This window comes from Acinonyx jubatus, chromosome A2, assembly GCF_027475565.1.
Source record: "Acinonyx jubatus isolate Ajub_Pintada_27869175 chromosome A2, VMU_Ajub_asm_v1.0, whole genome shotgun sequence".
NCBI classification, from domain to species: Eukaryota; Metazoa; Chordata; class Mammalia; order Carnivora; family Felidae; genus Acinonyx; species Acinonyx jubatus.
In genome coordinates this window covers 77,179,297-77,191,892 of record NC_069383.1, presented here as the reverse complement: position 1 = coordinate 77,191,892, position 12,596 = coordinate 77,179,297, and the positions used below count along the sequence as shown (strand labels likewise).

Genomic DNA, 12,596 nt, shown 5'->3' with positions numbered 1-12,596 from the left:
TGTGTTTCTCTTGCTCATGGTGATCATTCAGATGTATGTATGCCATTATCATTAAGAACAGTCAAGAGGCTTCTGCTAACTAATGATGCTCAGATGTGGGTCCCAGAGGAGCCACAGGCATATGGAGATTGATTTCTTCTGCCAAAACCTTATTCACAAAGTCCCTTGTCTAGGTGCTCAAGTGTGAACTGCTTCATTAATAGAACTATTCTTTATTACAAAGCATTTTCACATTATAAGAAGTAGTATAAAAAGATCAAGTGCACAGTCTTTCAGAGTCACAGTATAATTTTCCAGAGGGCTACAGCAACAGAAAGCCAGCACATGAAGACCAGACTTTGCACTTAACAGGGGCCAAGCCTTTGAAGATTACCAAGTTAAGAGGGGGCAAGCCATGGCTCAAGTCTGAATGTGACTTTATAAAAGAAAAAATAAAAAAGGGCACATAATGCCCAAGTTTCTTCTCAACCGTTCAAGTCCAGAAAATCAGCACAATATGCCTGCACTTTACAGTTGAGGGAGTCCCACGACGACACTAGGTACTAGACCGGCCAGGCAAATTAGCAACTTATAAGACAACACACACTGAATTGATGGTCTTCTTGGAAGGATATTATAAACATAAATCCTGACTGGCCAATACTGGAGGAGCCTAGAGTATTCAGCAAGCTAAGCCATCTGCTTCCAGGCACAATATACCTAGTGCAAACATATCAGACAGATGTCGATCCGTTTTCCGGTGGGAGAGGAAAGTCACAGGATGCCTGAGATCCGCATTCCATTCTCTTTCACGCCTTTCTCCTGGAGGGTGGGAAAAGAAAGAGGCCCTAGCTCTCAGGGGTAACCCTACATGGAGTAGGAAACTGATGCTTCTCCCCCTTCCCCTTTCCACACGTTTCCAGTTTGTCTCACGACTGCCATTCTATAACCCTTAAATCATTTGCTCTTTACCTCTAACATTTCACTAGGTTTTCCCCAAGCAAACATAGCATGCCTTCTTTAAACAGTGGCTGAAGGAACTTGAGATAGAAGGGATGATGAGGATCATTTATTCTAATAACCACAGTTCCTAGAGAAGAAAGCCGGGGCCTCCCTGTGAGACACTTTCAGGAATTTGGTAAGTGGAGCCACAGATAAAACTCTCGAAAGTGGCTAAGTGGCTTTTGTGGCGTCTCTGGATTTTCTGCCTCAGCTCGGTTACAAAATGCATCTCAGAGATTATTCTGATAGCAAGAATCTTAGCATCTTCAAGTTCAGTGATTTCTTTTTTAAATTAGAAGCCTTCAGTGCCACACATGACAGCATCTTGTTCTACCAGCAATGGGTGCAAACTTATGTTCCTCTCAAAAGCCCACCCAGGGAGTTCAACGGCATAAAACGTGTCCCTTTGAGACCCCGGCGACCCCCACACCCTGGCTGCACACAGAGAAGGTATGGTATTCCGAAGGGGCTACCCACAAAGCTTCCCAGAAAAAGAGCTTTAGTGAAGACAAAACAATACTGTTTAACGGTGGCTGGCTAAATGTTTATGTCACAGATCACATTTCTCTCATTTAAATAGTTGTTTAAGCAGAAGCATCACTTTCTTGAATTAAATTACACTGTATAGTTCCCTTCTGTCCTGTACAATTGAAAACAAGGTAAACTCAGTATCTCAAAGAGTCCCTAAACCAGAGAGTTCAGTACTGTATGAGAGATACCAATAGCAATATGCATTTCCATGTAACCCCAAAATTATCAGTGCCTCTAGGAACACAGTACAATGCTCCTAACTATGTAGGTAAGTTAACTAAAAAAGGAAATATGTTTATAATCAAATACTGCCCATACTTTGACTTTAGATGAACAATTCCTTAAAGCAAGCAATGAGTCTAACATCAATTTATTCTATACTATTTCTCCTTCAAGTTCCTTTTCATTTTAAGTAAAAGTCTCTGTAGAACATTCATATATGGAGATATCTGTGTCCATATAGCAGGAAAATGCCTACTTATGTGGAAATATTTTTTTTAAATATCTATCTTACCTAGAGGAAATTTCAGACACTTTGGGAGAGAGAACCCTTAGTAAGTAACTGTAATCAATTTGATGGATAATTTACTCAGTCATTCAAGAAACTTTTGGGCTCAGGCTCAGCTCTAGGCAAAGGGGATGGGGTAATGAACGAAACAGAAAAACCAGTAATATATAATATATCAGAAGTTGATAAGTGATGTGAAGAAAGTAATGTTGGGCACAGACAAATAAGGCAAAGTGGGAGCAGAAGGTTACTATTTTTTATTCAGTGGCCAAAGAAAGCCTCTGTGCTAAGGTACCATTTGACCAGAAACATGAAGGAAAGGAAAATAGGGAACGTTGTCTGTATCTGGGGAAAAGACATTCCAAGAAAAGGGAAGAGCAAATACAAAAGTCCACAGCTGGAAGAATATCAGGGAGGTGACTAAGGATGACAGTAAGAGAAGATGAATACAGAGAGGGGCAGGTCATGTAGGACCTTGGAAATCACTGTAAGGACTTTTACTTTTTTACTGTAAAGAACTGGGAAAAACACTCAAAGGGTGTGGAGTGACGTAACTTTAAAAGCATCATTTTCATCATCTTGGCTGTGTGGGCAGAATATAAGAGAGGGAGGAGGCAGAGACATAATTCCAGAAGCTCCTGCATAGTCCAGATGTTGGTGGTTTAAAATCAGGGTGGTAGTGATGGAAAGCAATCAAGTGTTCAGATGTTGTATATAATTTGAAGGTGAAGCTGACAAGATGAGCTGCACTAGAGAGGAGGACTAATGCCTGACATTATTTTATTAGAGTTTAACACTTGTGGCCTGACTTTGATCCCTAGACACAGAAGCACATATAGCTTTTCTTAGTTGTTTGAGCCTCAGGGTGAATGAGTTTCTGATCCTCGCCTGAAAACACATTTGGATAAGAAAGAGGAAAAACTAGAGATGTTGGGAAACTAAGAGGAGACAAAAGGAATGCAAAATAGAAAAACACACAAATTAAGTCCTTCCATTTTCGAATTATTTTATCGTACATCCACTTTCATACATCTTGAGGAATGGAGGAGAGAATAACAGAACACGATTGGGAAGAAAGAATGGCAGCATATCGTGGCAATAATGGACTGGGGTGTTGAGTTGAAGACCAAGTGGAATTTCTATCAATAAGTTAATTGAGTTGTATTCTGGGTAATAAAATAGTACGTGCCATATTTTATTTTTCCATGAATATTGTCTCGCAAGAAATAAATCACTGAATGAAGAAGGCTTTGCATTCTTAAGTTCTAACTCCACATTTGGAAATTACATCTTGGGTCTGTAGATTTTCATCCCGCATCATAATGAATGTGATTTCCTCTTAAATCTACTGTTAATGATTTAAGACCTTTATCCCGAGAATCTAGCCTCGTTTCTTAATAACTGATTCTGTGCCTTCCACCGTGAACTCTGACAAAGCAAGGCTACCGAAGCAGCGGCTTGTAGTGTCATCATCTTCCCAGACAACTTGTATGAATCAGCAGAAGAACATCTGGAAAGGGACCTAAGGGCCCTAGCACAAGTAAAATTAAGGTGATGAGTAAGAAAACAGGCTCAATAACAAAGTAGGAGGAAAAAGCAACCAACAGCTGGTAGAAACTGAATTCAATGACCATAGCATTAAAATATCTAAACAAGCAGACATGCTGGAAAACATTTTGGGGGGTTACCAGGAGCAAGGAAATGGAACAGATGGAAACAAAGTGGAATGTCTGTTCTGTTTAAATGTTTGTTTTACTTTTTTCCCCACATCTGATCTATTACACAGAGTAACACACTGATTCTCAGGAACCAAGTCTCAACCACTAAATTGACTAACAGACTTGGCATCCATACAAATCTATTAAAGAAATATGTTTAGCATTGATTGAGGGCCCAGGTACCTGAAAAAAACGGGGTCATTTTTTCCAAAGCCCAGCCAGCCTGTGCATTACTGGTGGAAGAGAAATGGATTTCACAGTGCAAGACAAAGCTGCCACTTGGCTGCATTGATTTCCGATGCCTCACGGAGTTTGTGAAGTAAAATATGCCTTTTGATGGGTGTGAATGGCCCTTTGGTGATCAATGGTGGAACGTACCAGGTTCTTTTCCACTGTGTTCACTGTTCGAGTTGAGTAGCACCACCTTAGCCTGGGGTAACTAGCTCCCAGGAAAGCCAGAAATAAGCCTGCATGCCTCTTATTTCTGAAGGAAAGTCTGATTACAGGACTCTGCTTAGCTGCACTTAAGAAAATGGGCTAAACTTACACCATTAAAACCCTCAGGAGAATTTCATTAGAGTAATAGCAAGAGCTCATCACAAACACACACATGAAAATGACAGTACTTTGCTCTGGCACAGAGTTTACTACCTTGGGGAATAACAGATGGGCTAAGACGGGAGGCATATGTAAAATATTTATGACAGGCAAAGTAATTGAGAGAGTAAACTCATAAAACAGTAATTTCCTCTACTATATTCAGCAGCACGTACAAAAATGAGAATATTTTTTACATAATAAAATAAAATGCACAGGCAAAAGCTACAGATGGAACAGTAAAGGAGATGCAGAAAAACACAAGTTACAGTTCCCTTTAATCCACTTGAAAGCGGTTAGGGACAAAATAACTGCAGAAAGAGTCTTGGGGAGTCTTTGCTGTTGTGATTCCTGGTAAGAAAACCCTGAATTTGTATTAGCTTCCTTTCAAAGAGTTTAGATGAGTTCTAACATAGGGTGTTCCCTTCAATGTCCCTGTGAAGCGGGTAGATGAATCAAAGTTATTCTGCAAATTTTCATAATGATTATCTCCAGGCGGGGTGGGGGTGGGGTGGGTAGGGGAACATCATTTGAAGCTATAACTTAGGATTTTCCATGCAGTTACCTTTGTAGCCCCTGTACTTATTACCTACCTAGTCAAGATACACTCAATTTTTTTAGAAGTTAGGATGCATTGAGCAAGAAAATCTGAAGATCACACTTGAGAACAGCATTACGGCAAACTCCAAAAGTATGGGGAGTATAACCGGAGGTTTCTGATACGATCTTTAAAAGTGCAGGCAGAAAGGGTATCAGAGTGATCCAAGATAGACACAGAGCATGAACATACCAGCCTCTGGTTCTCCTAGACTTACCCCTATGACATATCATTCCTCTTCAAGCTCTGGAAATGAAAAATCTGCACAGAAATAATAAAACCTGAGCCTGGAAAAGATAAAGAGATTAGTGAAAATGTCAAAGGCACCAGGCTGGCCCTGGGGTGTTCACAGCCTGAGCTCCTTCTCTTCGCAGGGGTGGTTGATGGTCATTGTCACCATGTGGCTTGAGAAGAAAAAAGGCCTACCTGACCCCAGACAGGGCTACCCATATGCCTCCTATTTGCTGGTCATTTCTTCAGGTGAAAAGATTATATCCTTCTTGAAACTTCCATTGGTTCCCCTGTTCTTTGAAATGCAACAAATTTATATAGCCATTCAGAAAATGTTTATAGAGGTTCTAAGAGGGTGTATTCCATGACCAACAACTGGGATAAAATAATGAAAAAGACAGAGCCCCTGGATACTTCCTGGTCAAGATTATTATAAGACATAAGATGTAACAAACAAACAAAAAAAAGGCAAGAAAAATATTGGTTTTAAAATTAGGTGATGTGACAGAGAATAACTGGTTGGCTATTTGAATTACGTGGCCTGATGACATCCTTTTACAGGAAGTGATATTTCAGATATAAACGATAAAAAGAAGCAAGACATGTGATGAAGAGAGGGAAGAACATTCCTGGCAGAGGCAGCAGCTATGGCAATGGCCTGACGTTGCCGTGATGTGCGTGTTTGAGGACAACAAGCGAAAAATGGGGACAAAACCATGGAATGAGATGAATGCAGAAAGATAGGCATGGTCTGAATCACCCTGGGACATACACACCAGAGCAAGGAAAGCACAGAAGGAAGCCACTGGAGGAGTAGAGGGAGGTGACTAACATTTAAAAATACTCTCACTGCTGTACAGAGAATGTGTGGCAGGGGAGCAAGAGGGGAAACAGAGATACCAGCGGCCCCACTGTTGGAGTAGCCAAAAGCCAGATAATGGCGCCTTGGCCCAAAGTGGTGGATGCAGAGATGAGTAGGCAGACGGGGAAGATTGAGTTGATTCGGCAGGATGATCGAGTTGACATGGGAGGTGGGACAAAGAAGGAAGGAAGCAGAAACGTTAGACTTCTGGTTTGGGTCGCTGACTGGATGGTGAGACCATTCACTGAAGGAAGGAAGACTAAATGGGGACAGGTTAGGGAATCAAGAGTTACACTGTGGCTGGTTGGTTCTGAGATGTCTATTAAACATCCACATGGGGATGTCAACTTGATATATGGAAAGAGAGAGACTGCAGAAAGAGCACAGAATGTCTGCTAGGTTTCCAGTGAACTGTGATTGAACTGCACCTCACCTTGTTCTTTCTCTTGCCTTACCTAGCTTTGATGAAGCTAGGGTTAGATAAAGTATGAAGAAACTTTACAAGGAATGAAGTAAAACCCTCACATTTGAGATTATCACTATCACTTTCCATCCAGTGTTTATTTGGCATGCACTGTGTTAAAATGTCTTCATTGTGGAAGTTTCAGGAAATGTCAATTATGCCATGTTTTCTCCCAAAGTTATACCTTTCAGTGGGATCATATTGTAAAGAAAATTGAAGCCGATCCTAAAAATGATAAAGGGAAAAATATGTCCAAGAGTTAGCCTGTCACGGACTCTGCTATAACCTGACAGTCACACAGACTGGTCCTTATGGCTTTTCTCACATACCTAGCCAAGTAATCAGTGCAAAATTGAGAAGTTCAAGTTTCCCTAGTTGTGAGGCTGCTGGAAAGACTTCAGTGCCCTAAACATGGTGATTGAGCACATAATCTCAAATTTCATAATTAGTTTCTCCTTTGTGTTTAAAAAAATCCTATGGAAAAAAAAAATGCCCTTTTAGGGGGCAAGAATATTTCCACTGTCAAGCATGAACACTTTAGCAGGGAATTAGCTCATATGATTATTAACCAAGAGGTATGCATTTAAAGAAGAGGCCAGCTGACCAGTTGGTTTGACCTGAGCTATGGTCAGGTAGCCAAGAGGATCAGTTCATTCTGGTCAAAGCATAGCATCATGGACAGGCTAAGGGATGTCACATAAACAGCTCTAAAGATTCTCTCGGCTACATAGTTGCACATCCTGTGGAGAATGGGGCTCCTTGCTTTTTTGTCCTCATTTGGTAAAAAGACAAAGCTGTATCTAGATTTCTCATAAAAACAAAACCTTCTAAGCGACAAGAGATATGAAGTGTACCTAGGAAAACTAAATGCCGTCAAAAGAATGAATATGCGTACTCATATTGTGCTCACACCCTGACACTATTGTCGTTAATGTCATTGACAAGAGCATCATCCCTTTGAAATGTCTTCCTTTCTGAGAATTGTTAAGAATCTGAGTTCTTAGCACCCCAGCCCTTGCTAGAGTGTTTCCGCAGAGTTTCTCTACGTGAACAATGAAAGCGCATCAAACCACTCACTACGGCAGTCGAGCTCACAGGTCACTCGTGAGACTACGTGTGAGTCACCCCTGCCCAGAGAGAACAAAAGTAACGAAGGTACTAAAAACCGTAATGAATTTAACAAATGGCAGTGAGCTTTGAATTTTGCACATTGAATTTTAACCAGTTTATAGCTTACCAAAGCTCATTTTAAATCCACAAGAGACTCCTTTCAACAATGATGGTGCTTATCAACTCTCTCTCCAAGAGGTAGGTCATTAGCGGAAGAATGTGCCAGGATACAAACTCATTTTGAGCAGAACCTAGTTAGAACGTGGGACTACCACAGCATTAAGTCGCTTAGCTTTGTCCAAAGCCAAATTAAAATGGGTTTTGAACTTAATTTTAACTGGTGTCTGAGATCATCCATTCCATTACCTACATGGCTCGCTTGACTGACACTGCATTTTCTGACCTGTTTTGTTTTCCAGCCTCTGCAAGCACGTACGTCCCCACGGTGTGCAATGGGCGGGAAGTTCTCGACGCCACCACCTCATCTCTGTGATTGTGAATTGCAGTTCAGTTTTCGTGTTTTTAGACTGTTAGACACAAGTGCTCACGTGCAGCTCCAGAATATGGAAACAGAGCAAAAGAACCCTAGTACCTTTTTTTTAGAAACAGTACAATAAATTATTTTTGAGGACTGTACAGTATATAGTGATGTGCTAGAACTTTTTAGGCTGATTTTAGTGCCCCTATTATTAACGATTCCCCCAAATGTGGAAATAACCATTGTTTACAGAGCTGAGCATTGGTGACAGGGTCTGACAGGGTCAGTCTAAAAAATATGGTGGCAATATTAGGTAACTTTTTTTCCTATGAAGTTTTTTGTAGGTCCTTGTTGTAACTAATTTAGGATGAGTTTCTATGTTGTATATTAAAGTTACATTATGTGTAACAGATTGTTTTTCTCAGCACAAAATAAAAAGCATCTGTATTAATGTAAAAATATTGAGAATAAAACCTTCAAGGTTTTTCCAGCATGGTGGATAACGGCTTATTCTTTTTTAATCGCTCCAAGTAATCTGAATATATTGACTTCAGATTATCTCTGCTTTTAATGTTGGAAATACTTGACTAAGTGTGCTTCTCTTTCCATCTACATACACTTTGAACACAAGCTGTCACCCTGGTAGAGAGTTCTGAGCAAAACTGGACTTCTTCATAGATCACAAAGATCAGATTTTGAGTGACGATACCATAACCATCAGGTTGTTTCAGGGGCCAGATGACAATATCTGTACTGGTTTCTTTAAGCCACATCTGTACAGCAGCCCAGAATTTGCCCAAATAGCCGTCAGATACAGTAAGGACAGGATTCCTACATTCTGAATGCAGACACTGTGGCCTGCCAGGGGAAGGCAGGATGGCTCTCATTTTCAAAAGCACAAAGATGGGAAACTATTCTAATGTAACTATTCTAAACCAACCAGGAAGTTATTAGGAAGGAGGCTGGGATAGCATCCTGTCATGCCAATGGAAAACCATTCTCACCACAGATAGTGAATGGGGCAGTAAAATGCAGGAGCTGGTATTGGCCGGTGTGTTTCCAAAGTCCCAGTAACAATACTCAGGCACACAGGCTTTTCACTCAACTTGAATATTTTACTAAGCTAAATACAGGAGTGAACAGGGAAAGCAAGGATAAGGTAAAACTGGCTTATTCTTACTCACACTTTCCCATTTTTCCTTGTAAACCCTTCAGTCACAAATCGTTTATCCACATAGGAAAATTCACGAAGACCTCATCTTCCTGCCAAGGCCTGTGCCAGACACCGTGAAGACGGAACCTATTTGTTTCCTGGGCTGATTTAACAACTTACCACAAACAGGATCACTTAAAGCCACAGATCATTATTCTCTCACAGTTCTGGAGGCCAGAAGTCCAGAATTACAGTGTTGGCTGCACCCCACCTGAGGTTCTGGGGAAGAATCCAGTCCGTGCTTCTTGTAGCTTCTAGTGGTTGTCAGCTTCCTTGGCTTGTGACCACATTACTCCAATCTCTGGCTGCATCTTCACATCACAGTCTGTGTGTCTGTCTGCCCCTCTGTGTGTCTCTCAGAATACTTAAATACTTGTCATTGTCCAGGACAAACTCCTCTCAATAACCTTCAGTTAACTACATCTGCAAAGGCCCTCTTTCCAAATAAACAGTCCCAGGTTCCAGGGGTGGAGATGTAGACACGCCTTGCGGGGGACCACTCTTAGCCCATGATGGAGAAATGATGTGACGCAGTTCCTACCTTTAAGGAGTTTAAAGACAGGAAACAATTCTATTTTTTTTTTAATTTTTTCTGAGACAAAGAACACACATGTGTTTGAGTGGAGGAGGAGCAGAGAGAGGGGGAGAGAGAGAGAGACACAGAGAGAGAAAGAGAGAGAGAGACTCCCAAGCAGGCTCCATGCTCCGTGTGGAGCTCGATGCAGGGCTCGAACTCATGAACCTCGAGATCATGACCTGAGCCGAGATCAAGAGTAGGACATTTAACCAACTGAGCCACCCAGGTGCCCCAGGACAGGAAGCAATTCTAATGAAAGAAGTATGACTGAGGACAACAGTGAGAGGAAGAGGAGACTCAAAAATAGGAAGGGCCCACCGGTTAAATAACCTGGGCCTGGTTCAGGAGGACATACCAATGCTATTTTTAAAACATCTAGAAATAGTAAGCAGGTACACACAGCCAACAGGACTGGGCTTGAAGGACTTCAAGTGAGGAGTCAGAGGTCAGAAATTTTCTATTTCCTTCTGAATGCATTTGAATTAGCAACATACTCAATCCATCCAGAAGTCACCCTGCTGCTCAGAGACAACAGTGCAAACCAGTCCCGGAATTGACATATTCAAAGAAGACCCTGGGTTTGGGGGAGTAGGTGAGGAGGATTGGGTAGTAGATTCAATGGGCACGAGATGGCACAAAAGAATCCTGCTGTGGCCGAAACTGGCAGGAGTGCTAGGTAAGCATGCTCAGAATGAGCATCTGTTCAAGGTAAGAGCTGAGGCAAGGCTGAGGGGAGGGAGAACAAACGCAATCCACTGATGGGATGTGACAGTCTGAGGAAGGCGATATCAGATAGGTTGTTGAGAGACACAGCTGACGCCTAAAACAACAAATTGATCATGGATCTCTTTAAACAAGACAATTAGTCCATGGGTGAATCTTGAGAACACTGTATTTGAAAGCTGGGCTTGGAGCTCTGGGCCACTGTGATTTTCACACTCCTCCTGCACACTGGAAGTGCAGTCACCTACGGTTCTTGTCGTTTTCTCCTTCCTTGCCATAAGCCGTGTTTCCTATTTGAAAGTGCATCACCTAACATGGGATCCCTGGAAATATTTTTTAAAAAAAAACAATCAAGGGTATGTATGGAAAATAGCAGCTATAAAATCATTTTTACATAAGCCATTTCAAACCAATAGGTTTTGAGTTTTTTTTTTCACTCCAGAAGAACATTTCATCCTTCTAGAATATAAAACTGGTGAGCCGACCCGTCTTTGCAAAAACTTCCTGAATGTGTGGAACTCACAACAATCTATCCTACTCATTAACACGGCAGGACCTAATGATGAGGGTTTCTACTGTTGGTTTTCTGAGTGTTTACAGTTTCTGAAATGTTCTGTGTCCTCTCTAGTTTAAATATTAATAGAATCTCTTGCCCACTCATGTTCATCACGGTAATATAAAAAGGCCCCGTTTTCACACCGTGGGACAGACTGGTTGGCAGACCACACAGCAGAAAGATTAAGAGAAAGTCTGAGAAAGGAGGTAATTCAGCGAGGGTACCTTTACAGTCTTCACCTCCACACTCCCCCTGGGCTAGCCTCAGCTTTCCTCACTTACCTACCATGATAGCTTTGGGCTCCAGAGCTCTTCAGCAAAGGACTATAAGCATGGAGAAGTCAAGCAAGGTGAGGTGCCAGGAAAATGGAATACCAGTGTGGATTATAACCACCACAGCTCTAGTAACAAAGACCCAAACTCCTGCAAAAGGCAATGATCACTTCTGTCCTGTAATAGAAAGATTAGGTTTACAATGCCCACAGATTTAACTCTTTTATTGAACCCAACCAATGGTAATCTGAAGCAGCCATGTGCGATAAAGGACATACTTTAGAGCCCTGCTCTAAACCAAATCTACCAATATCCACAGGCTATTTTAGATACAGCTTTTCTTCCAAGACTCATTAATAAAATGAGGCAAATTCCAGCAGATTAAAAGCTTTCGTAGGATATTTTGTTCAAGGAAACTGGAGGTCTGTTTCTTGAATCATCAATCATTAAAGGGATCCTAAGTGTCTTTTGCAGCACAGTAAATCTTAAAGTAGGATTTGGTAAATGTGTGTGGACAGAGGTGTGTGCTGCGAGGACACATACAAATGGACCAGGGGACCCTGTCCACGCTAGGGCTCAAGAATCTACGCTGAAGCTACTTTTGTAAGTCAAAAGCCCCTACTTGGAGATACTGTGGTTACTTTAAATGGGTCCGTATATAAGACTGAATATTATCTCCAAAACCAGTTACCTTAGCAAAAGCGTTACATCGACGCCGAGAAAAGGCTTTTAAATCAATCTTGCTGGTTGAATCTGAACCAACTCATGTGCTTTAGTTTTATCATTTGCTTATCAATATCCACAACTGAGTTCCAAAACTACAAGAGTAACTGAGAAGAGTAACTGGCTTTGCCTTTGCGCAGGCGATTAAATCATCAAGGGAGGTTGTTGGGTTATTTTCTTTCTGAGTCTCTAAAGACTTGACAAACTCTTGAGGTGGTAAGCTCCTAAAGAGCAAAAACTCTGCATGCAGATTCTTCTGAATAATGTTGCTTATGGGTTGCTGCAATTAAAACCAGTGGTTAGCAAACCATAGCTCAGAGACCAAATCCTAGCCCGGCACCTGTTTTTGTAAGATCTGCGAGCCAAGAATGTTTCTAGGTTTTTACATAATTGAGACAAGAATCAAGAATGTGTCATGACAAGTGAAATATAAATGACACTCAAATTTCTACGTA

General features: G+C 41.4%; 1 protein-coding gene across 2 annotated transcripts in view; it reads left to right on the top strand.

Annotated features, from left to right (window-relative positions):
• GRM3 (glutamate metabotropic receptor 3) overlaps positions 1 to 8,721 on the top strand; it is a 219,156-nt gene extending 210,435 nt beyond the window's left edge. The window contains exon 5 of one of the 2 annotated variants that reach the window (XM_027071786.2): positions 8,019 to 8,721. In XM_027071786.2, the coding sequence (XP_026927587.1) occupies positions 8,019 to 8,092 (74 nt within the window). In that variant the 3' untranslated portion in view covers positions 8,093 to 8,721. The remainder of the gene's footprint in view (positions 1 to 8,018) is intronic. The other variant, XM_027071784.2, reaches the window with a different exon arrangement.
• The last annotated feature ends 3,875 nt before the right edge of the window (positions 8,722 to 12,596 follow it).